Source organism: Stegostoma tigrinum, chromosome 13 (genome assembly GCF_030684315.1).
Source record: "Stegostoma tigrinum isolate sSteTig4 chromosome 13, sSteTig4.hap1, whole genome shotgun sequence".
Lineage (NCBI taxonomy): Eukaryota > Metazoa > Chordata > Chondrichthyes > Orectolobiformes > Stegostomatidae > Stegostoma > Stegostoma tigrinum.
In genome coordinates, this window is record NC_081366.1 from 21,780,122 (window position 1) to 21,802,866 (window position 22,745).

At 39.8% G+C, this 22,745-nt stretch overlaps 1 protein-coding gene across 3 annotated transcripts in view; it reads left to right on the forward strand.

The window, feature by feature from the left end:
* LOC125458216 (protein KIBRA-like) overlaps window positions 1-17,310 on the forward strand; it is a 116,364-nt gene extending 99,054 nt beyond the window's left edge. For all 3 annotated transcript variants that reach the window (XM_059650602.1, XM_059650603.1, XM_059650604.1), the window contains 2 exons: window positions 7,283-7,398; window positions 7,928-17,310. In XM_059650602.1, the coding sequence (XP_059506585.1) occupies window positions 7,283-7,398; window positions 7,928-7,994 (183 nt within the window). In that variant the 3' untranslated portion in view covers window positions 7,995-17,310. The remainder of the gene's footprint in view (window positions 1-7,282; window positions 7,399-7,927) is intronic.
* Window positions 17,311-22,745: the final 5,435 nt, after the last annotated feature.

Genomic DNA, 22,745 nt, shown 5'->3' on the forward strand with positions numbered 1-22,745 from the left:
TTATTAATGGCTTTATTTGTGGAGTGCCAGACTTCTAGGAATTCCCGTGCTTGCCTCTGCTTAACTTGTCCCAGGATTTTGGTGTTGTCCCAAATGAATTGGTCGTTCTCCTTATCCATGTGGATTGAGATGAGTGAGTATTGGTCGTGTCTTTTTGTAGCCAGTTAATGTTCATACACACTCGTTGTTAGTTTCCTTCTCGTTTGTCTGATGTAGTGTTCCTCACAGTCACTGCAGGGAATCTTATAGATGACATTAGTCCTGTACATAGTGGGGAATGGGTCTTTAGTTTGGATGAGCAGTTGTCATAGCATTGATGTGGGCTTGTGTGCCACTCTGATGCCCAGCAGCCGTAGGAGAATAGTGGTTAGTTCCGATGTGTTCCTGGTGTAGGGTAGTGTGATGAATGTGTCAGGGTGTGTGTAGTATCTTCTTGATGTTGTTCGTGTAGGCATCATCTGACCCAGTTTTTTGGATATCCTTTATCCTTGAAAACCTGGAAGAGGTATTCTTCTTCTTCTTGGCGTAGTTCTGTGTTGCTGGAGTGTGTTGTGGCCTGTTTAAATAGCGTTTGCATGCAGCTTCATTTGTGTGTGTTGGAGTGGTTACTGGTGAAGCTTAGTACCTGGCCCATGTGCGTGATTTTTCTGTGTACTTTTGTTTGAAGCTCCCCATTTGTCTTGAGAAAGTTGTGACAACGGCTTTTTTCTATATCTATCAGTTTCCTGTCAGAGAGATTTATTATCCAGTCCTGTCAGAGAGCTCTTAGACAGGAAACTGACAGACATGGAAAAAGAGTTCTCACCCAAGGACTAAACTACAAACTACAGGGACACGAACAAAACGAAATTCCTAGCCACACTAAGGACCAACAATATCAATGAAGAAACACAACAAACGATAAAACAGACAGTAATCCCGACACTAACCAGAAGGAGCAAACTCAACACCCTCAACACATTGGAAAGACAGGCCCTGGAAGGACCGAAGAAGGCTAAGAACATCACAATACTATCCGCAGACAAAGGGCACACAACAGTGATACTGAATAAAAGGGACTACATCTCCAAGGCGCAGGCACTGCTCGCCAACAAAAACACCTACCAGCCAGTACAAACTGACCCAACACCGCAACTAGGCAACAAAATCCTCTTCACGCTAAAAAGACTTAAACAGTCAGGACAGATCAACAAAGCAGACTTCTTAAGATTGAAACCCGAAGGAACCAACACTTCCCGATTCTATGGTTTCCCTAAAGTGCACAAGCCAGAAGTACCCCTAAGGCCCATAGTCTCTGTATCAGGCATTCCATCACACAGATTAGTCAAGGAACTACAAAGGAGACTCAAGCACCTAGTCAACTAGTTACCCCACTCAATCCACTCAGCCCAAGAATTCCTCAACTCCATCAAAGACTTAAGGATAAACGATGAGGAGACCATGATATCGTTTGATGTCACTGCCCTATCACCATCAATAGACATACGACTAGCAAGGGAAACAATGACAGCACTACTGGAACAAGAGCAAGACCCAGTGAAACCATCTCCACAGACAGCATGCTCAAACTACTGGACCTATGCCTTACCACCTACTTCACTTTCAATGGCCAAACATACAAACAAATCAACGGGACACCCGTGGGATCACCTATCACCGGACTCATAGCAGAGGCAGTGATGCAAAGACTAGAAAGGACGGCCCTTCCACTAATCCAACCAAAACATTGGATACGCTACGTGGACGACACCTTTGTCATCATTAAACGGACCAAACTAGAGGAGACACACAAACTTATAAACAACACCCTCACCGGAATAAAATTCACCAGAGAAGAGGAGAAGAACAAACTGCTCCCATTCCTGGATATCATGATAGAGCACAAGACAAATGGGGAACTCTAAACAATAGTATGCAGAAAATCCACACACACGGACCAGGTACTGAACTTCACCAGTAACCATCACAACGCACACAAATGAGGCTGCATGCAAACACTATTTAAACAGGCTACAACACACTGCAGCAACACAGAACTACACCAAGATGAAGAAGAATACCTCTTCCAGGTTTTCAAGTATCAATAATGGATATCCAAAAAACTGGGTCAGAAGATGCCTACACGAACAACATCAGGAAGATACGACACGCCCCGACATACACATCGCACTACCCTACATCAGGAACACATCGGAACTAACCACTAGACTCCTACAACTGCTGGGCATCAGACTGGCACACAAGCCCACATCAACACTACAACAAACTGCTCATCCGTAGTAAAGACCCACTCCCCGCCATGGTCAGGACCAATGTCATCTATAAGATCCCTGCAGAGACTGTGAGGAACACTACATTGGACAAACAGGAAGGAAACTAACAAGGGTGCATGAACACCAACTGGCTACAAAAAGCCACGACCAATACTCATTCATCTCAATCCACGTGGATAAGGAGAACGACCAATTCAACTGGACAACACCAAAATCCTGAGTCAAGCTAAGCAGAGACAGGCACAGGAATTCCTAGAAGCCTGGCACTTTACGAAGAGAGCCATTAATAAACACAGAACTCAATCCCGTATACACTTCACTATGAAGGAAAACCGGAAGTGAGGCAATCCAGCTCAACAGACTCCAGAGTTTAAAAATCAGGCAGGAAAACACACCAACACTTCATCAGCGGCTGCACTGATGATGTTACCCAGCATGGTAATGAAACATCTGCAGAACAACAAACCAGCTCGGCAAGCCAACCAACCTCAATATTTTTTCATGAGGGACTACATTCAGTTTTTTCCTCGCTATGGACCAGTGAACACATTTCTGAAAGATTCTGTAAGGAAATACAGTTCCTCCTGTAAAGGTTTAGGAGCAAAATTGGAAAACTGTTATGCCCGCAAAGTTTGGTAGAATTTGGAATATTCTTCCACTAATGCTAGTTATGCTAGATCAATTGTTACTTTTTAAATCGGAGTTTGATAAATCCTTGTTAAACAAAACTATTAAGTGATGTGTGGCAAACACATAGAGTTAGATCATAGATCAGTTGTGACATCATTGAACAGTGGTGCAGACTCAACAGGCTAAATGAGCTCCCGTTATCATCTTGTACAATTTGATATTGGCAGGGAAATTTTCTCTTTGTCGACTAGAGGAAATAAATCCAGGAAAATTATTAAGAACATAGAACATAGAACATTACAGCACAGTACAGGCCCTTCGGCCCTCGATGTTGTGCCGACCTGTCATACCGATCTCAAGCCCATCTAACCTACACCATTCCATGTACGTCCATATGCTTGTCCAGTGACGACTTAAATGTACCTAAAGTTGGCGAATCTACTACCATTGCCCTTGTTTGTTTTACCAAAATGCAATACCTTTTATTTATCCAAATTAAACTCCGTCTTCCATTCCTCAGTCGTTGATGAAAATCTCTGTTACCTGAGATAACCTTCTTCACTGTCCAGTATATTACCAATTATGATATCATCCACAAATTTGTTAACCGTGCCCCCAATATTCTCATCCAAAAATTGGGTATTTGGCCTCTCAAATGGTTCCAGTTTTCAGTACTTGAATTTTTTTCATATATTTAAAGGAGTGATCATACAACAGATGTCATGCATAAACCATAAAATATATTTTCTCAAATGCCTGCAAGAGACTTTATAATTGGATGTTTTAGTGCACGCATTTACTATTCCTTGAGGATACTGGTTGATTTTATGCTGTAATCCACTGGTATCCCAGAGCTTTCCTGTAGTAAATGCTTCAACTAAAGGATTTTGTTTGGCCATTCCCTAGCTGCCAACTTGATTCCTTTCCCTGTCAACAGTCTAAGATTAATTCAGACTGTTTACAGCTTTGGTGTCATATTTGATCCCTAGATCAACTTCAACCTAATTTTCATGCTGTCATTTAGACTGTACCAGCTCATCTGCTGTTGAAGCACATTCATAGCTCCATTTCCTCTATTGTGGACTAATCTAATGCACCTTGGTTGATCTCCTGAATTCTACTTTGTGAAAATCTGGAATCATCCATAGCCTTGCTACTCAAGTTTCCTTATCACTCCTGCTAACCCATTTTGCCTCCTGATCAAGCAATGTTACAATTCTCACAGACCATACATTGTGGAGCTGGAGGAACACAGCAGACCGGGCAGCATCTGAGGAGCAGGAAAGTTGATGTTTCTGGTCAGGACCCTTCTTCAGATAATCTTTTGCATCCTGGTCTTCCCAGCATTCCATGACCTCACTTTTCCCAGTCTCTGCAATCTCCTTCAGCCTCTCAACCCTCCAAGATATTTACAATCCTCTAATCCAGTTTCTTGTGCATTCCAAATTTAATTGCTCCTGTGAAGTGACTTGACATGTCACATTATCTTAAAAGAGTAAAATAAATATCAGTCTTATTACAATTACTGAATATTCAAAAGGATTGAGTGCACTTAATAAGCAACATTTAGAGTGTGGATTATCTAATTGTTTCTGCAGGAAAATAATTGTTATGACCTGCCACAACGATTTACAAAATGTCTGCACAAGATTTTTTTTAACATTACTCATAGTTTTAATGCTTGTTAAGCCAGGGCTAGTGCCACCACACAAGCTACTGTGTTACTTTCATTGCAGTAGAATGCTTTTTTTAGTGTAAGCATACTTATGCCCTACCCTTCTAAATGCTACACTGCTTCCTCTGACTCTCTGCTTCCCTGACTCAACTTCAGTATTAGAGATTGAGTTTTTTGAGGAAGTGACCAAAAAGATTGTTGAGAACAGAGCAGTAGCCGTTGTTTACATTGACTTTTTTAAAGCCTTTGACAAGGTTCCACATGGTAGACTAATTAATAAAGTTAGATCACAGGGGATTCGGGGTGAGTTAGCAAATTGGATACAAAATAGTCTTGATAGTAGGAGACTGAGGGTGATGGTAGAGTGTTGTTTTTTTGGAATGTGACCGGTGTGTTCCACAGGGATCAATGCTATGTCCACTTTTGTTTGTCATTTATATAAATAAAATTAAATAACTTGATTTTAAACAACCTTCTCTGATATATGGGTAGCACAATGTATTACGGTTTAAAGTCTGTTTGTGAGAACCCAAAACACAAAAGTATGTTGTGTTGCTTCAGTGGCTCATCGTGTATTGAGGCTAGGAGTATCAGGCTTTCAGAACAGGATTTGCTATGGATATGGCTGTAATTTTGGGAGGTGCTGAAGATACCATATGCCTGGATCTAGCGGAGATGGAGAGAGGAGAAACCAAGTCATCAATAAATATACACACTTTCAAATGTAGCTCATCAGTACTCATGAATCATGAGGCTTCAAAGGCTGTTACTTTACTGCTTAGATATTTTTCAGACTAATGGTCAAGCATAAAAAATAAAATAGCTGCTTGCCAACTAAGGCTTGCTGGGACAGTATGGGTGAGTGACCTATGTGGGGCCTGACAGTACAGTTAACGTCCATTTAACATAGTCTTACTTAGCATTGTTTACCTTTAATATTATAATTACAGTAGTGACAATATATCTATTTAAGATAACAAGGTGTAGCGCTGGACGAACACGGCAGACCAAGCAGCATAGGAGGAGCAGGAAAGCTGACTTTTCCGACCTGGACCCTCCTTCAGAAAAGATATCTATTTAATCTATTTAATGTTGCCAGTTTCACTTTATCGTTTTTGCTACAGAGTTGCACCTCTGTATCCTGTATGTGCACAGGAGCTTTCACTCAATGATTTTTGCTTTCCCACTCCATTCTCTTCATCTCTCAGACTCTGTCTTTACCTAAGTACCTGGGGTCTTCTTCAGCTGCTCCCTCTCCTTGATCTTAACTCCTGTTCTAAATTGCACTGAACTTCTAGGCTGCATCTAGTGATAAAAGTAGGTCAATGCTGATGGTCCTGCAACTTCAAGTCTCCTTGCACTGACCAACTTCTACCGTTATCCGAAACCTAGTCAAGCTAAAGCACGGGTCTTCAATCTTTTCATATGAGGGACTACATTCAGTTTTTCTCTCGCTATGGGTCAGTGAATGCATTTCTGAAAGATTCTGTAAGTAAATACTGCTCCTTCAGTAAAGGTTTAGCAGAAGAGGAACAGTAAATTTTCAGTATATTAGTTCTTACCTCCTCCCCAGCAAACAAAACCCCACATACAGATAACAAGGTGTAGAGCTGGATGAACACAGCAGGCCAAGCTGCATCAGAGGAACAGGAGAGCTGATGTATTGGGTCTCGACCCTTTCCTGCATTGGTTTCTGAGATTGAGAAAACGATGAGCTTTCAATTGCTTTTGTCAATCCACAGTCAACTGGCTTTCTCTATCCTTTCATTGTTGTTGATATACAGTTCCTTTGCAGATTCTGGTATCTGTGTAGTCGTTTCATTCCAAGCTGGTAGTTTTCATCAGCCTTTCAGGTCTCAGTATGTGAATTTATCATACACATTTGAGTAGAACGAGAGATGCAAATTTCTTGACACCTCTTCAAGTTTCATTGCCTCTTGATGAAAATGATAATTTCAATACAACCTGATTTTATGTATTCCATGTGAGTTCCTTGGGCTTTTGTCATCTGATCACTGCAGCCATTTTAGATCAGTACTGTCCTTTTTTATAGTTTTATTCCATGAAAGCCTCAGGTACAGTATTAGAGTCAAATGATGGAAGTTGAAAACTGATAGTCCATTATCACAACAATCACAGCATGCTATAGCCTCTCTCCATGCTGATTTTCCCTCTCTGCCTGTCCTTCAAAGTAGCCACTGTTATGAAGCACCCACCTCCAGTACCCAGAAAACTCAGTCTGATCACTGCTATTTACATGGGCGCAAGCATTGAATTTGGACACAAGGTCAGTTTGTAGAAAGTGTGAGGTTGTCTTTTGAAAATTGTTCTTTTTGAATATATGACAAAGTCTGAATGGTGACCAGAAATTTAATATATAGAATATAGGTTAATGATTCCTTTCGATATATTTCTCCCTTAGGGTTGTTTTGCACAATAATTACCAGATAGGCATTTTTAGATTTCAAGAATATTTTTATTTCGTCCATCTGGAATAATAGGGTTAACGGAAACCATGGAAAATTGCTGATTAAGATTTTAGTGAATGAATTGCCATTGTTAGATCTTTGTCATGCAGTTGCTGTCAGACTGAGACCACTGTTTTTAAGAATCTTACTGGTGAATGTAGTGCAACTTCCATGGATAAAATGCAGGTCAGTTTAAACAAAATAAGTTAGAAAATGTTATCTTCTCATTACATCAGGCGGAGCAAACAAAAGAACAACAGAAACACGAGAGCAAAGTTCAAAGGCTTATGAAGAAAACATCAAAAGAGGTGAACAAGTTACGAGAAGAGCCCCTAGAGATGCAATCATTCTGGTGAGTTATAAATAGCACAGAGGGAATTGTTTCACTTGCTGCGTTAAGCAGTGGTGCTTTCCTTTTTTTTCAGATTAACTGATTTTTTTCCCTATGCCTATGTCTTTCCAGACAATACTTGATCTAGCACTGAAGTTTGGTACTAATGGTTAAGAGTTGCAGAAGTGTAATTCAGTAGCTAAATTCCCATTTTTGTTCTTAGTTCACCCCTCCATCCTCAGATAGTGCCAAGCACTGCTTGGTGTGTTTTTCACTGCTGCCCGGCAAGGATTAGTAGCTCATAGGTAAATTGTCCGGACATCAACCTACTCCTCTTAATGCTGGTAATATCTGTTTAAGTGCTGTCTGTTTTCTTTTTACTATTCAAGCTGTGCTGTACTTGCATTGAACAGTTGTAATTCCTAGTCAGTTACATCTGTATTTGCAATTTGCAGAAACATGGTATCAAGCATGCTACTGAACGGACCAGTACAGATTATTTTCATAAATTAGCAATGTTTTTGATTGTGAATTGTCCATGTTCTTACAGGGAGAAGATGGCATTTTTTACACGAGGCAAGGGAGGTATCATTCCACTACCAGCTGATGATGTATGATTAGCACAAAGCCTTTTAATTACTTGCAGTATAGTCTCTTACTGCTGATGTCTTGTATGATTTAACTGAAATTACATATTGTGATGGTACAGATATATTTTGTAAATTTAGAGAACTGTTTTTGAAGCCACTGCATTGTTCGAATGTATACAAACCTACACTTCAGTTATATGTTGAACTCTTGTAGAGGCAGTGTAGCATAGATTAATGTTAAACTAATCTGTACAGTTTATATTTCAAGTTTTGTAAAAAAGAAAAATAATGACATCAAGAACAAAATCTGTTGAAAATACTTTCAAAAAGAAATGTTGCTTTCAGCTTATTGTACAGTAAATAGCTTTTTAAATGTTAAGCTGCAATAGATGAGTTGAGGCACTAATTAGAAACTGTGATTAAGTAACATTCAGTATTGTTTGTGATGTCATTGTCTTGAGGTACGTCAACAGAAGTTCTCTATTCTTCTATCAAAATAGTCTGTTATCTAATATTGAAAACAAAATCCCCTTCATTTTCACAAGTATATATTTGTAAAACTTAGGAAAATTTACTTCTGGAAATAATGTTGAGTAGTTTTTAAACAATGTGTATTGTAAATGTGTGCAGGTTGAATGATCTTTATTTAAGGGAAAAATCTAGTTTTGACACTGAAAGGCCAGTTTTCCAGGACCAAGTAAATGACAGTTACAGTTTCTGTAACTAGCTTTGTTTACTTTGCATTCTTCTTGCTGAAGCTGGGAAGAATGGGAAAGTCTTAACAATGTTTGTTCTTGCATAAGAGCCAATACCAGTTTGAATGGCATCAGGTACCTCTCCTGCACTTAAGTAATGCTATGTGCCAACAGCCATTGGTAACCAAACGTTATGAGTACAGAAAATTTTGGCATCAATAAACATTTTTGAGTAATGCTGCTAATAATATTATATTTTTAAAAATTGAAATGAGACAGATTTATTAAGGACTTTTTGTTTGAGCTGATCAGGAAGTGATGCTTACAGAGTACAAGATATTCATAGCTGAGAAACAATGGAAATTTCTGAAGAAACACATTTTGTCAAAGTTTCCAGTCTTGCACTGATTATTTGTAAGAATTTGCATTCAGCAGCAATATTAGCTGCCTCTAGTCAAAATGACATTCTGCATACAACGTAAATGAGTAAACTGAAAGGAGTTTCTGTGCCATCGTAATGCTAGAAATGCAAGCAAATGGACAATTGGATCATATCAGGCAGTATGTTCCTTTGGTTGGCCACAACAAGAAAGATGCTGACTTGTAACCAACCAGTCTGTACTCGCAAAATTCATAGCACAATGTCTAACTTTGGATGTGATTCCGTGATTGGATAATATTTGCTACACCAATCTGAGTGTGCAAAAAATTGTAATCCCAACCAAGTTGAGATGGTCAGCCGGACTCAAGATGTGACACTGTTACGTGTAGTGAAAGTAACACATATTGATGCACAGGGCCCTGTTCTTTGGAGACAGAAAGAATACGTACAGAAACTGCCTCAGTTTCAACTGAACAAAATGGGTGACGGCTATTTTTAGGCAATTCCTTGATTAATCAGTTATCCTGGCCTGCTTAAAATTTGAACAGAGGTTGGCAGTTTACTGTCAGTTGTCATTAACTTCATGGATATGCCTTAACCAATCAGAATCTACTGACAACCAAATCAGCACTCTTCCCAGAAATTTTCAATGTTCTTTTCCCTTTCTTTGAAAATTGTCCTGATGCAGGCAAGATGACAACCTTTAGCAATATTTGTGTTCTGTACTATCAGATATTTAAACAATGGAAGGTAAGACAGTAGCTAAACTATGCATAACGCATCTGTGAGTTTAGTTGGACAGTCTGATTTTATTTCTGTCACATGTACCAAGGTGCAGTGAAAAGTGTTGTCTTACATGCTTACAGGCAGATTGTGCTATACATGTGCATTCGGGTAACAGAACAAAGCACAGGATACAATATTACAATTGCTGAGAGGGTGTAGAGAGACAGATCAACATTAATATGGGAACATGGGCAACTGAAAATTCACTCCCTTGTATGCATGCTGTTTAGGCATTCTGTCCTTGCCAATTTTACACCACATTTCTATTTTTTAACCTATATCATATTATGGAGCATTAAAACGCTAGAGGCCATGAAGTGGGGGAATAATGAAAACTGTGGCAGTGTATGATTGGGTGATCCTTCTAAGTCTTTCAGAATGGTGTTTTTCTTGAGAATGAGGGAAGGGGTGGTGGTGGTGACTGAAATAACTCCATGAAGGCCGGCATCCCGTCACCAAGTCACCCTTTATTTAAACTTGCATAGTACATGATCCTGACGCAAAGTCAATTCCTAGAGTGAATGGAACCCCTGATGCTCCTGTTTATATCTGTCAGCCAGGACTCTCTGGTTGGACCAGGTTAACAGCCCTATCATTCTGAGATCCACCTGGTTGACCTCATTCCAGTCACCACAGTGATGGGGTTATCAGGCTAGGAGTTTTTGATGCCCCCTAGTATCCGATCAAATCCCAAATCCCTTTCAAAACTGTCCGGAATCCTTCTCCCATCTTCACCCCAGGCTGTTACCTGTACACAGAAGCAAAATCTGGGTGATATGGCATTCCAGAAGCTTTAGCCAGAGATGCAGAACAGGCAACAAAATTCCAGGACGTTCAGGACAACATTTGGTCACCTGTAATATGGATTTTTGGACTTGTATCCTCTTTTTAATTCACGGAATGAGTATAGCAGGTTAGACCAGCATTTATTGGCCATCCCAAATTGCCGTTGGGATGACGTTGGTGAGCTGCCTTTTTGAACCACTGCAGTCCATATGGTATAGGCACACTTCCAGTGCTACTAGAGAGTTCCAGAATTTTGATTGTGAATATACTGACCTCATTCGCTGCACTTTGGCTAATTCAGGGATTTCAAACTGAACTTACTTCTAGCCCCAGATTCCATAAGTGCAGTTAGAACTGGCCCACATTGTAACAGTATTGAATAAATTGCCGTTTGACTTGCTAAGGATCTGATTGTTGAAACTCCCCCTCCAAATGTTTGCAATGTACAATTGCCAGTGCCACAACAGTGTCACACATGCAGAGACCCTACAGACATATCATTGTGTTTGGTGTTGTTATGTCATCAGCACAGGGTGTGCACGTAACAAACCTATGATATCTTTGCACTGTGCATGTGCATAATGGAAAACATGCTGATTCATCTGAAAATAGAGTGCTGCACTGGTGTGGAATTCAAAATAATGGCTTTAACTAGAGAATGTTAATGATGCACACACAAAGAAAAAAGTACAGGCAAATGAATGCAGTTGAAATTGATAACGATGGCAGTATCAAGCCTCTTGCTACATCTGCAAAATTTTATTCGTATTTAGTTGTGATTTGCACAATTCTTGTAATTTATTTGTTGTTTTGTAGTATTGATTAAACATGTAATTAATTATTCATTCCTTTTGACTTTACTTGTTCCCTGATGTTCAATCATACCCAATTCCGTGTTGCTTTTGGAAAACTGGAGATTGAGACCTTTGATGAGCTGACCTCTAAACTGGAGATCTTTCAGAGTTTGCAAGGGAGTGCAGTGCCTTTCCCACATCTCTTCCATATCAATGACCTCTGCTACCTTCAACACCTGCACCCCTTGCTACCTCAGTCACCACATCCCCTTGACCATTGTTCCCTCCCTCATGCCTCTTCAACAACAGCTCTTCACCTCACACTCCCCCCTCCAACACACCTCCCCCCTCATCATCTCTCTCAGCCTGGATCAGGAGCAGATTCTTGATTCGATATCACACAACAATGCAGTAAACTTCAAACCTAATTCCCACCTGCTACCCTTATCGGGATTGTTGATTTAATCTGTTTAAGTATGCTGATTTGCTGCCATGATTTTTCTTCTGAACTGGCAGCCCATTTCACAAAGAGCACTTGTAGAGTTTCAGAGGAAAATTAACCTGCACGCTATGTGGTGTCAGCATTTCCTTATCTGTACCAAATTTCTCACCATAAAACAGTGCTTTCTGATTCATTATTTTTACTGTGATATAGCATGGATAATTTAGTGTTAGTAACTAACCATTTCCTGAAAATAGAAAGCTTATAAGTCAGTCCAAATACACCACTAACTGCCTCATTTATGGCATTACTCAAAAGCACAAATCCCAAGAAGTTATATTTTGTACTTAATGCTGTGCACCACGTTATTAAAATGTATGCATTTTGATGCTGTTACTGAATTGGAATAAGCATAAACAAAAGGAAATACCAGATTTTGTAAAAATGATGACTGATACATTTTATGGCTGTTGGCACTAGTGTTCACACTGCAATACTGGCCAAACAGATTTCCTGAATCACTCATATTTTAACTGCAGCATGTATATCATTTCAACTGATTATCTAATAAATTCATAGTTTAGTTGTGACATAGTTGAATATAAGTAGTCTATTCTAAATGATGCAAAAAAGTTCCAATTTACATACATAAAGAATTCACATCAATTCAGAAAAGTAGAAATGGTGATAAAACTACTGAAGTAGGGTAATATTGGACTTGAAATGTTAATGCTTTCTCTCTCCACAGATGCTGTCAGACCTGCTGACTTTACGTAGCACATTCTGTTTTTATATGTGATGAAACCACCTTTGTGCCACAACTTTATTAGTGTGCTTTTACCTCAGAGTTTGCATCAGAGAGAGGTACATGCTGCCATTATGAGGCAGCTATCCCATATAATGCAGGAAGAATGCTGTCCATATCAGCAATTGTGTTTTTTATAGCCTGTTATTCAATTTATTTTCAAAGTTAGTTTTGTGATCATTGAAGTTTAATTCTGTTTTCTGTTTAAGTGATGGTATGATGAAGTTATTAAGGAGAACTCAACCTTTTTTCAAAACAAAGGTTTTAAATTTTAACAGTTTACATGTGTTTTGGACTACATGTCCTGTTTCCATGAAACAGTAATATAATGTGCTCACATCAGAAAGGAATCTCCATTCTTTTTGCTTTCACAGTGCGTGTTTTGGGCTGACTGATTTATTTCCAGTACATTAAGGCCAAACTCAAAAATTTCTGGTGTTTCAATTAGCCCAAGTCTTTAATAAAGTAAAATGCTGTTCAATTTTAAGTATGTAACTGATCATTCATCTTCTTAAAAATTGGCTGGATATCCTTCATAACAACTTAAAACTTAGGGATTTTATTGACCTTAAATGTGTTTCTTTTTCTTTTTCTAAACTTAGTGTATCATAATTAGATCCTTTTTGCTACCCACGTAGCCAGACTGAATCCTATTCTTAAAGTGACAGTTTATCTCCATTAATCTATAGAATGAGTGCCTCTTTTTTTTTTACTGGCCTGTTAAATGAAAAATTCAAATTGATGTTGTGTTCCAAGTCCTTGTTTAGGTTGGTGAAAGGAGATTGAAGCATATCTTAGTTCCACAAATTGATATTTTGACGTCCAATGTATTGGAACATTCATGCAAACATTATGTTTCTAACAAAGTTAAGGCATTTTACTTGATTTTAACAGAGAGGGCAAGACTTTAAAAAAATAGGATTGACACAATATAGAGACTCTTCTTCATGTTTCACAGTGGGTTTGAAGTTGTTACAGAGATAGTAGGAACTGCCGATGCTGGAGAATCTGAGATAACACGGTGTGAAGCTGGATGAACACAGCAGGCCAAGCAACTTCAGAGGAGTAGGAATGTTTGACGTTTCGGACAACCCCAAACAGCAAACTTTCCTGATCCTCTGATGCTGATGGCCTCCTGTGTTCATCCAGCTTCACAGTGTTATCTCAGATTCTCCAGCATTGGCAGTTCCTACTATCTCTTTGACACATATGTGTTTTTGAGTATATACAAATGTAATGAAATTGTGGTTTTATATTATCAACTTTGGAACAACTTATGATTGCTTAGTTGAATTATGACACAGTGAAGCAAGGAAATATATGATTACCATGTTTACATTGTGTGTGCAAGATAATGTTTCATATCAGTTGATGAGACATTGCAGTTCTATTAAAAAGCTAGCTGGACAGATAGTTGATGAGGTAAGAAATTACCCCCAAAAAAATTCACAGCTTTGTTACAAATTACCATCCATTCTGTACGTAATTATTTCTGTTTAATCGTACATTTACTTAAAAGGCAACATTTTGAATGAATTAGATCATTATCAGTTTTCTGTCGTATGTTCCACATGCAAATCAGAAATGATAAAAATGTGAATTCCCTTTGTAAGGAAGAATCTTGACTTAAATATTAAGTGTCCTGACCAATGTTCACCCCTGTATATCTGCTATCATTTATATTTGAATGTTTTTCTTCCAAACTGCTGAGCGTAGCATTGTGCTGTAGATTCTACAGGGTTTACCCAAAAGTCCCGGCAGTAATTTTCCATATTGGTGTAGCAGAAGCTACTATGTAGGACTTACTACTTGGATTTTCACATTGCTATATAATCTTAGATCATCTCACGCCTGTTAATTTTTGATCATTGTGTGAGACAGTGAATTTCTGCACAGGACAGCATATATACAGATCATGACACTTGAAAGGATTTGCGCTTGTGAGTTGTCAAAATTTATCACCTTTTTTAAAAAAAAGTTTCAAGTTCTCCCATAATTAAAACATTAAAGGCTGCTATTTTATATTTGTGTCACATAGCTTTCTGATATTATGCACAATAGTATTAACAGTAGTAAATCATATTCTTGATTTTTGTAGTGGTTATTTGTTCATTCTTATTTATTGTCCAATATGTGAATTTGATTGGAATTTAATTTGTTAATGTATGACGTGGGAGGAGAAAGGGGCTAGAATTTTATACTGAACTTTTGTTTCATTTTGCATTTGCTGACAATTGTAGTTAATACCACACAAACAGCTGATAACAGGATGAAGGCACAATTTCCAGTTGGCAGAGGATGAAAACCAAAGTAGTATCCTGAAATAAATTTCATTGTTTGCCTTCAGAATTCATTGGAGAATATTAATTACAAGGAAGAGGTTATGTTTCCTTTCCTGGTTGTCAGTTCAATATAATTTGTGTTGTGCGGAAAATCCTTTTTGAACCTTTTGTCTGCCATAATGATAGTACAAAGCAGATGAAAAATGTGTGCAGAAGAATGGAAGTTCTGCCAGACCTGAGTTTCTGTAACAATTTCTGTTTGTGTTTCAGACTCGCAGCATCCAGAGTTTTTCATTTTATTATGCCTTTCTCCTTCATTTGTTTGTTTGGCATCATCTTAAATACATTTTTGCTATTCACTTCAACTGCTATTGCTGCTACATTCTAACCACAAAGACTAGAAATCCATACTGTTTTGCTTTTGAATCCATTAATCAAATTTTATATTGTTAATTGGAGGAATCTTGGCCAGAATAATGAGGTTCATTGTGCTCTTTAATACTGTGCAATCTTTAATATTCATTTCAATCACTGGAAAAGGTGGACCAGAAAGGTAAATTTGACATTCTTGCATTTGTCCTGGTGAGTGTAAGACTAAACCTCAACAACATCTCTCTCTTCACAGATATAGAAGTAATAAGCTGGATAAATTTAACATTTAACATAATACATGTTAGTGCTCCACTAGGTTGTCAGTTGTAACTGTCAGTACAAGAAGATAGTGAGGCCTTGTTCTGAATCCAACATATTACTGCAATTTCACATACCTAAAGTCTGCCTCTAAATAACTGCAAATACATCCTTTTTCATCTTCAGTTAATCGGTGGTCAGTTTTCATGAAATACTGGTCCATAAATTGTGGGGAAACACTTCCCTCATATATCTAAACTTTCTCCTTCATTCCTTCTGCATTTCTCAAATCTTGTCCCATATTGCAACAATGACTCCCCTGCCTAATATTTTTGAATTTGCACTGCTGTGTAATTGAGGTATAACTAATTCCTCCATAAATGAAACTAGACATCCTTGTGACCTATAAGAATTACTAAGTGTTGAGTTGATTTCCAATTTTCAGGTCATTTTACGTTCACTGTGCATGTGACAACACAAGAGAAAAGCACTGTTGCAATACCAGGCCATAAATATAACACCAGCAGATTGTGTTCTTGTGAACATGATATCTTGTGCAATTTTTCTTTGTCTAGACAAAGAGGCAATGTTATTGAAAATATAATGGTATGTAGCAATAACACCACCACCTTTTAAACAATCCTGCTTTCCCATTTTTCCACTGATAACACTCTTATAGCAATTTTCTTTGGTTGAATAGTCAAGTTTAAGAAGTACAAGTTTGAGATTGAAGTGTTACAAAGTTTTACACCTTGGCTTAAGGGATCTTATTCAGAAGTGACCTAAAAATCTCACCAATGATGAACAATGTTGTGCTGTATCATTTTATTAGTAGCATTATAGATTCAATTTTATTGTGAATAGTGGAACACTTTACAAAGAACTGTTACCTGAAATACTCGATCACATTTCGATTGCTGCGTTTCCTTACTCTAATGTACCAGGATACAATTACTGGAAAAAAAAGACTGTAAATTCAGCTATGATTTCTGACAAGAGCTCGCATTTCTATTGCTGTGTGACTGGTTATATCTGACATCACCAAATGAAGAGACTTATCATGTAGTCGCTCTTCCTGTGGTGAAGATCATTGCATTAAAATCAATGTGAATATTTTTCGGCAGCTGTTTCCCAGTATAATGAAGAAGGTCCCTTCATCTATTTCTGTTCTTACCTTTTAGAACATTTCCAGCCTAAACTTGTTTCAGATAAAGTTTTTGGTCAGGATTTTCAGTATTCATACTGCACAAAGTCCACATGTTCACGTACCACTTGTGTTATGTAATGAATATGAACTTTAACCTAATTTATTTTGTTTACAATTCTTCAACGAATGTGGTGACCATACTTTGACATTATTCCTTGTTGTTTTAACACCAATTCGTAAAATTTAATTCATAAAATGCAGGGTTGTTTATTATAGAAATTGAAATCATTGTACTTTCCTTCATAAGAAATAAGATGTGAACCCTAATTTGCTGATGTATAATTTGAATTGTCTTTGTGTACTGCTTTAATCTTAGAGTCATGGCTTGTTATCAGATTGAAGTTGTAACAACTGACAAGGCCTGACAGTTGTGAACATGCCACACAACCAGCAATGAATGACCAGCATTTTAATCGTGATCAGAACTTTAGATCTGTAAATAAGTGTAGCTTACCTTCCTTGTATGTGATGGATTTGAATGCTGTCTGGTGTTTTAAACATTGTTCTTCATCAATTTTTTTTTGATTTTTAAATAAATACATATTTTAGGAAAAAATCGAATGAGTGATCTAATTTTTCAAACTTAAGCCAAGCCTGTTAGGACTTTGACCCAGTGACAACCAAGGAAGTGTGATATATATTTCCAAGGAAGTGTGATTATATTCAAGCCAGAATAGTATGTGACTCGGCAGGAAACTTGCAAATGATTGTCTTCTTGTCAGCCTATTGCCTATTAGAATAGAAGCAATGGAGATCCTGAGCTTCTCAGTTGCTGCCAGTAAGGCTTGATGGGTTTCTGCAGCACATCTTGTAGATGGGTTACTGTCAACACTGTGCATTGGTGAATTAATGTATCAGGTGGTGGATATAGTGCTAGTCAAGCTGGCTGCTTTGTCTTGGATGGTGTTGACTTTCTTGACTTGTGCTTTGTAGATGGAGAAAGACTTGTGTAGGAATGTGGCCAAACAACAATCAGAAATGTCCACGCAGAGAACAAAATGAACTTTGCAAAATTAACAATCCCTTCAAGGTGCAGGCATGCTATGTGGCCACTCATCAATCTTAGAAGTTGTGCAGTATGAGAAGTTGGCTGTATGCAGTAAACAGAAGTCAGAACATTGATCAGGAAGTGAATCACTCTCCACAATCTGACCTGCTTTTATAATCACAACGTTTGTATAGCTAGTTTAGTTAGATTTTTGGCCAGTGGTAACCCATTGTATGTTGATTGTGGAGGACTTGGTGATAATGTTTTTGAATGCCAAGGAGAGGTATCTGACTTTTATTTTAGATGGTCATTGCCTTGCACTTGTTATATGTGTTGTTTGCTACAGATTAATCCAAATCTGCCTGTTGTCCAAGTCTTGCTGCATATGGCATGGACGATATTATTGTCTGAGAGGTTACAAATGGAACTGAAAATTGCAATCATCAGCAAACATCCCCATTTCTGACCACATACTGGAAGGGAAACCATTGCTGAGGCAGCCGAGAATGGTTGCCTTTAGGATACTGCGCTGAGGTACTTGTCTGGATGAAACAATTGGCGTCTTATTAGTACAACATTTGTGAGTCTAACCAGCACTGAGATTTCCTCCAATTCCCACTTCAGACTAAAGAGTCTTAGTAAAATTGAAGTCATTTTCTCAATGTTTGGACCAAAGCTATAATGAGATCTGGAGCTATATGATCAATAGAAATTGGAACAGGAACAGGAGTAGGCTGTATGTATATTCAGGGCTGAGATAGACATTTTTAATAAGTAAGATAAGGTGATCAAAAGGTTATGGAGTGGAGTTGATGATCAGATAGGTGATGATCTCATTAAATGGCAGAGCCCAGATTGCTCGGACTCTGATAAAATTTCAAAATCATGTCATTTGTTGTGTGTGTCAGGATGATTATCTTTCTTCCTACTCTGTTTAGTGGAGCTAGTCTGGTTCCATTGTTAAATCATTTGATTGTAATATGCACATTTCAATTCTATCATCCCCTGTAGCTTTGTGGCTTTTATTTGACTATTAATTTCTGTGTTTTCTCTTCCTGACCTAACCTTTCACAATACTACATTGACAGTAAGTTATGTTTCACTTGTCTAGGCGGGTGCAGCTCCAACAACACTCAAGGTGATTGATATCATTCAGGACAAAAGTATTCCACTTGTTTGCCATTCTGTCCAACACCTCTTTCAACATTTCGTCCCTGATCAATACCCATTGGTAGCACTGTGTACCATTTACAAAATTGCACTGCAATTTCTCATGAAGAATCCTATCATTCCAAACCTGCAATTCCACCATCTAAAAGGACATGCATGGGAACGTCACAACATGCAAGTTCTCTTCCAAGATATACACCATCCTAACTAGGAACTATATCACTGTTCCTTTTATAGGTAATAAAATGTGAGGCTGGATGAACACAGCAGACCAAGCAGCATCTCAGGAGCACAAAAGCTGACGTTTCGGGCCTAGACCCTTCATCAGAGAGGGGGATGGGGAGAGGGAGCTGGAATAAATAGGGAGAGAGGGGGAGGCGGACCGAAGATGGAGAGTAAAGAAGATAGGTGGGGAGGTAGGGAGGGGATAGGTCAGTCCAGGGAAGACGGACAGGTCAAGGAGGGGGGATGAGGTTAGTAGGTAGCTGGGGGTGCGGCTTGGTGTGGGAGGAAGGGATGGGTGAGAGGAAGAACCGGTTAGGGAGGCAGAGACAGGTTGGACTGGTTTTGGGATGCAGTGGGTGGGGGGGAAGAGCTGGGCTGGTTGTGTGGTGCAGTGGGGGGAGGGGACGAACTGGGCTGGTTTAGGGATGCAGTAGGGGAAGGGGAGATTTTGAAACTGGTGAAGTCCACATTGATACCATATGGCTGCAGGGTTCCCAGGCGGAATATGAGTTGCTGTTCCTGCAACCTTCGGGTGGCATCATTGTGGCAGTGCAGGAGGCCCATGATGGACATGTCATCTAGAGAATGGGAGGGGGAGTGGAAATGGTTTGCGACTGGGAGGTGCAGTTGTTTGTTGCGAACTGAGCGGAGGTGTTCTGCAAAGCGGTCTCCAAGCCTCCGCTTGGTTTCCCCAATGTAGAGGAAGCCGCACCGGGTACAATGGATGCAGTGCTTCCTCTACATTGGGGAAACCAAGCGGAGGCTTGGAGACCGCTTTGCAGAACACCTCCGCTCAGTTCGCAACAAACAACTGCACCTCCCAGTCGCAAACCATTTCCACTCCCCCTCCCATTCTCCAGATGACATGTCCATCATGGGCCTCCTGCACTGCCACAATGATGCCACCCGAAGGTTGCAGGAACAGCAACTCATATTCTGCCTGGGAACCCTGCAGCTATATGGTATCAATGTGGACTTCACCAGTTTCAAAATCTCCCCTTCCCCTACTGCATCCCTAAACCAGCCTAGTTCGTCCCCTCCCCCCACTGCACCACACAACCAGCCCAGCTCTTCCCCCCCCCCCCACCCACTGCATCCCAAAACCAGTCCAACCTGTCTCTGCCTCCCTAACCGGTTCTTCCTCTCACCCATCCCTTCCTCCCACACCAAGCCGCACCCCCAGCTACCTACTAACCTCATCCCACCTCCGTGACCTGTCCATCTTCCCTGGACTGACCTATCCCCTCCCTACCTCCCCACCTATACTCTCTCCACCTATCTTCTTTACTCTCCATCTTCGGTCCGCCTCCCCCTCTCTCCCTATTTATTCCAGCTCCCTCTCCCCATCCCCCTCTCTGATGAAGGGTCTAGGCCCGAAACGTCAGCTTTTGTGCTCCTGAGATGCTGCTTGGCCTGCTGTGTTCATCCAGCCTCACATTTTATTATCTTGGAATTCTCCAGCATCTGCAGTTCCCATTATCTCCTTTTATAGGTGGTTTATTTTGTAATAGCAATAGGTACAGTCTGTATTAATAAGCTGGCATCGTTTGCAAAACTCATTGTCTTCACAATTTTAAATTTTTTTCTCATAGAATGTGGGCAATGCAGGCTGGCCAGTATTTATTGCCTGTCCCCTAATCGCCCATGAGAAAGTGTTAGTGAGTCATCTGTGTAGAGTTCAAAGTAACATGAACATTAACTCCTTCACATTGATTACCTCATACAACAGTGGACAGCACCTAAACAATTTTCCACATTCAGTTCTAACTTTTTGGAGCAGCTTGATTAAGGATGTAGCTGGTTCTAAACTGCAAGTCTTTAACACTGTAGATGTCATAAAGGGAGATATCATACATAATGTTATTAAAACCTGAACTGCCTTACTAAAATCAGTGGTGGAAGTAACAAAAAGAAGTGGGACAATATGTTCAAAATATGTAAAGTGAAATTAGGGGAAAAAAACAAGATGATTGGCTAAAGTTATTAGCTCCTTTAGACAGCTTGAGCTGACTATGGTCTTAATGTATGAAGGAACATATTAACCAAATTTAGATAGGAGTCTTGATTTTATCATAGATAATTAGATGTATCAAATTAGGACCTTCTCCCATGTCCACCCCACTCCCTCAGACCAGGCCTTGTCATCACGTGGGCTACTACTATGACCAAACCCATTGTCAGCTACTAATGGTCCCAATTAGCAACTATTGATTCCCTTTGACTGATCATTATCCACTCCTTTCTCTGCCCAACTGTTGTTCTCACTCCACTCCATTGCACCTATTGTTTAATCATTCCTCCCCAACCACATCTTCAGCATATGTACCAACTTTAATTTAGCTACAATCAGTTCTGAAGAAGGTTTACTAAATCTGAAACATTCCAGTGACTTCTTCAATCATCAAAGGATTTCAAGATCATTACTGTGAGTGGATTGTTGTGAGCAGATGAAGGAGGATTGTCAGTTTTGCTGAGCTGCTACTGGTGGATCTTTTTGCTGGCTTAGGCCTAATGCAAGTTCAGTGCCTGCACCCCAGACCAGTGTGTCCAGAACAGTCTCAGTGATTGTGAAGAAGGTACTTGAGTCGATTGAGCCTTCTTCATGAAGTGGATCTTCCTGGATTGCTCCGGGTTCCAAGCAGCAGATATTATCTGTCTACAGGATTTCCTCTGCAAGGAGTATATTTTGACGTGAACTTTTTGAGCATGAAGCAAGGTGAGCACATAATGAAGGCATTTGAAGAGCAAAGAGTTGAGAGGGCCCCTCTAGCCTGCCTGCACCATCAGTGTTTGTCTTTCCCGTTCAAAGGAACCAGCTGGTTACCATCAACACGTTTAACACCCCAACTCCTGGCTGCAGATGTCCTGACCTTCCTGGGAAGGTTGGTCTGATTGGAAGGAGGCAGCACTGATGTGGTTGACACTTTTGGGATCTGGACCAGCAAGACAGGTGACCCTGAAGGTGGATGCCAGTGGAAACACCCTCCAGCTTTGCAACTGGGGGGAGCTGAGGTTCAGAGACATTTGTGGGACGGCCTGAGAGGAGTGACTATTCCAGGCAGCAGAGGCCTGCAAGTGAAAGCCTCCTATACATAAATGACATTGCCATTTTCTGCATGGATCTATTGTTAACATGCAGCATGAGCATCTATGATCAGTTGGAACTGGTCTCGAGAGTCAAGGTAATAGCAAGGTTATGTTCATTGAGAACTGGGCCTTTATCCACTTCACTGTCAGGTTTGATTATCTAGAAGTGCTAGGAATATGGTCTGGAAGGGTTTTGCATGTGCAAAAACTTGGGAGGAGTGTATTGCCAAGCCGAGGCAGAAACTGGGCTTATGCAACCACTGCTGCCTCTTCATCGCCCTGGATGGATATTTGAATAGGAAGGGTTTAGGGGGATATGGTCAGATGCTGACAAATGGTACAACATGAAGTTAGGCTATCTGGTTGGCATGGATAAGTTGGACCAAAGGGTCTGTTTCATACTGTACAGCTCTATGACTATATGACCTGGACCATCTTCCACTTTACCTGGAGGTCAAAGATGGACTGCATCCAGAGGGACACCATGTATAAACTTCTG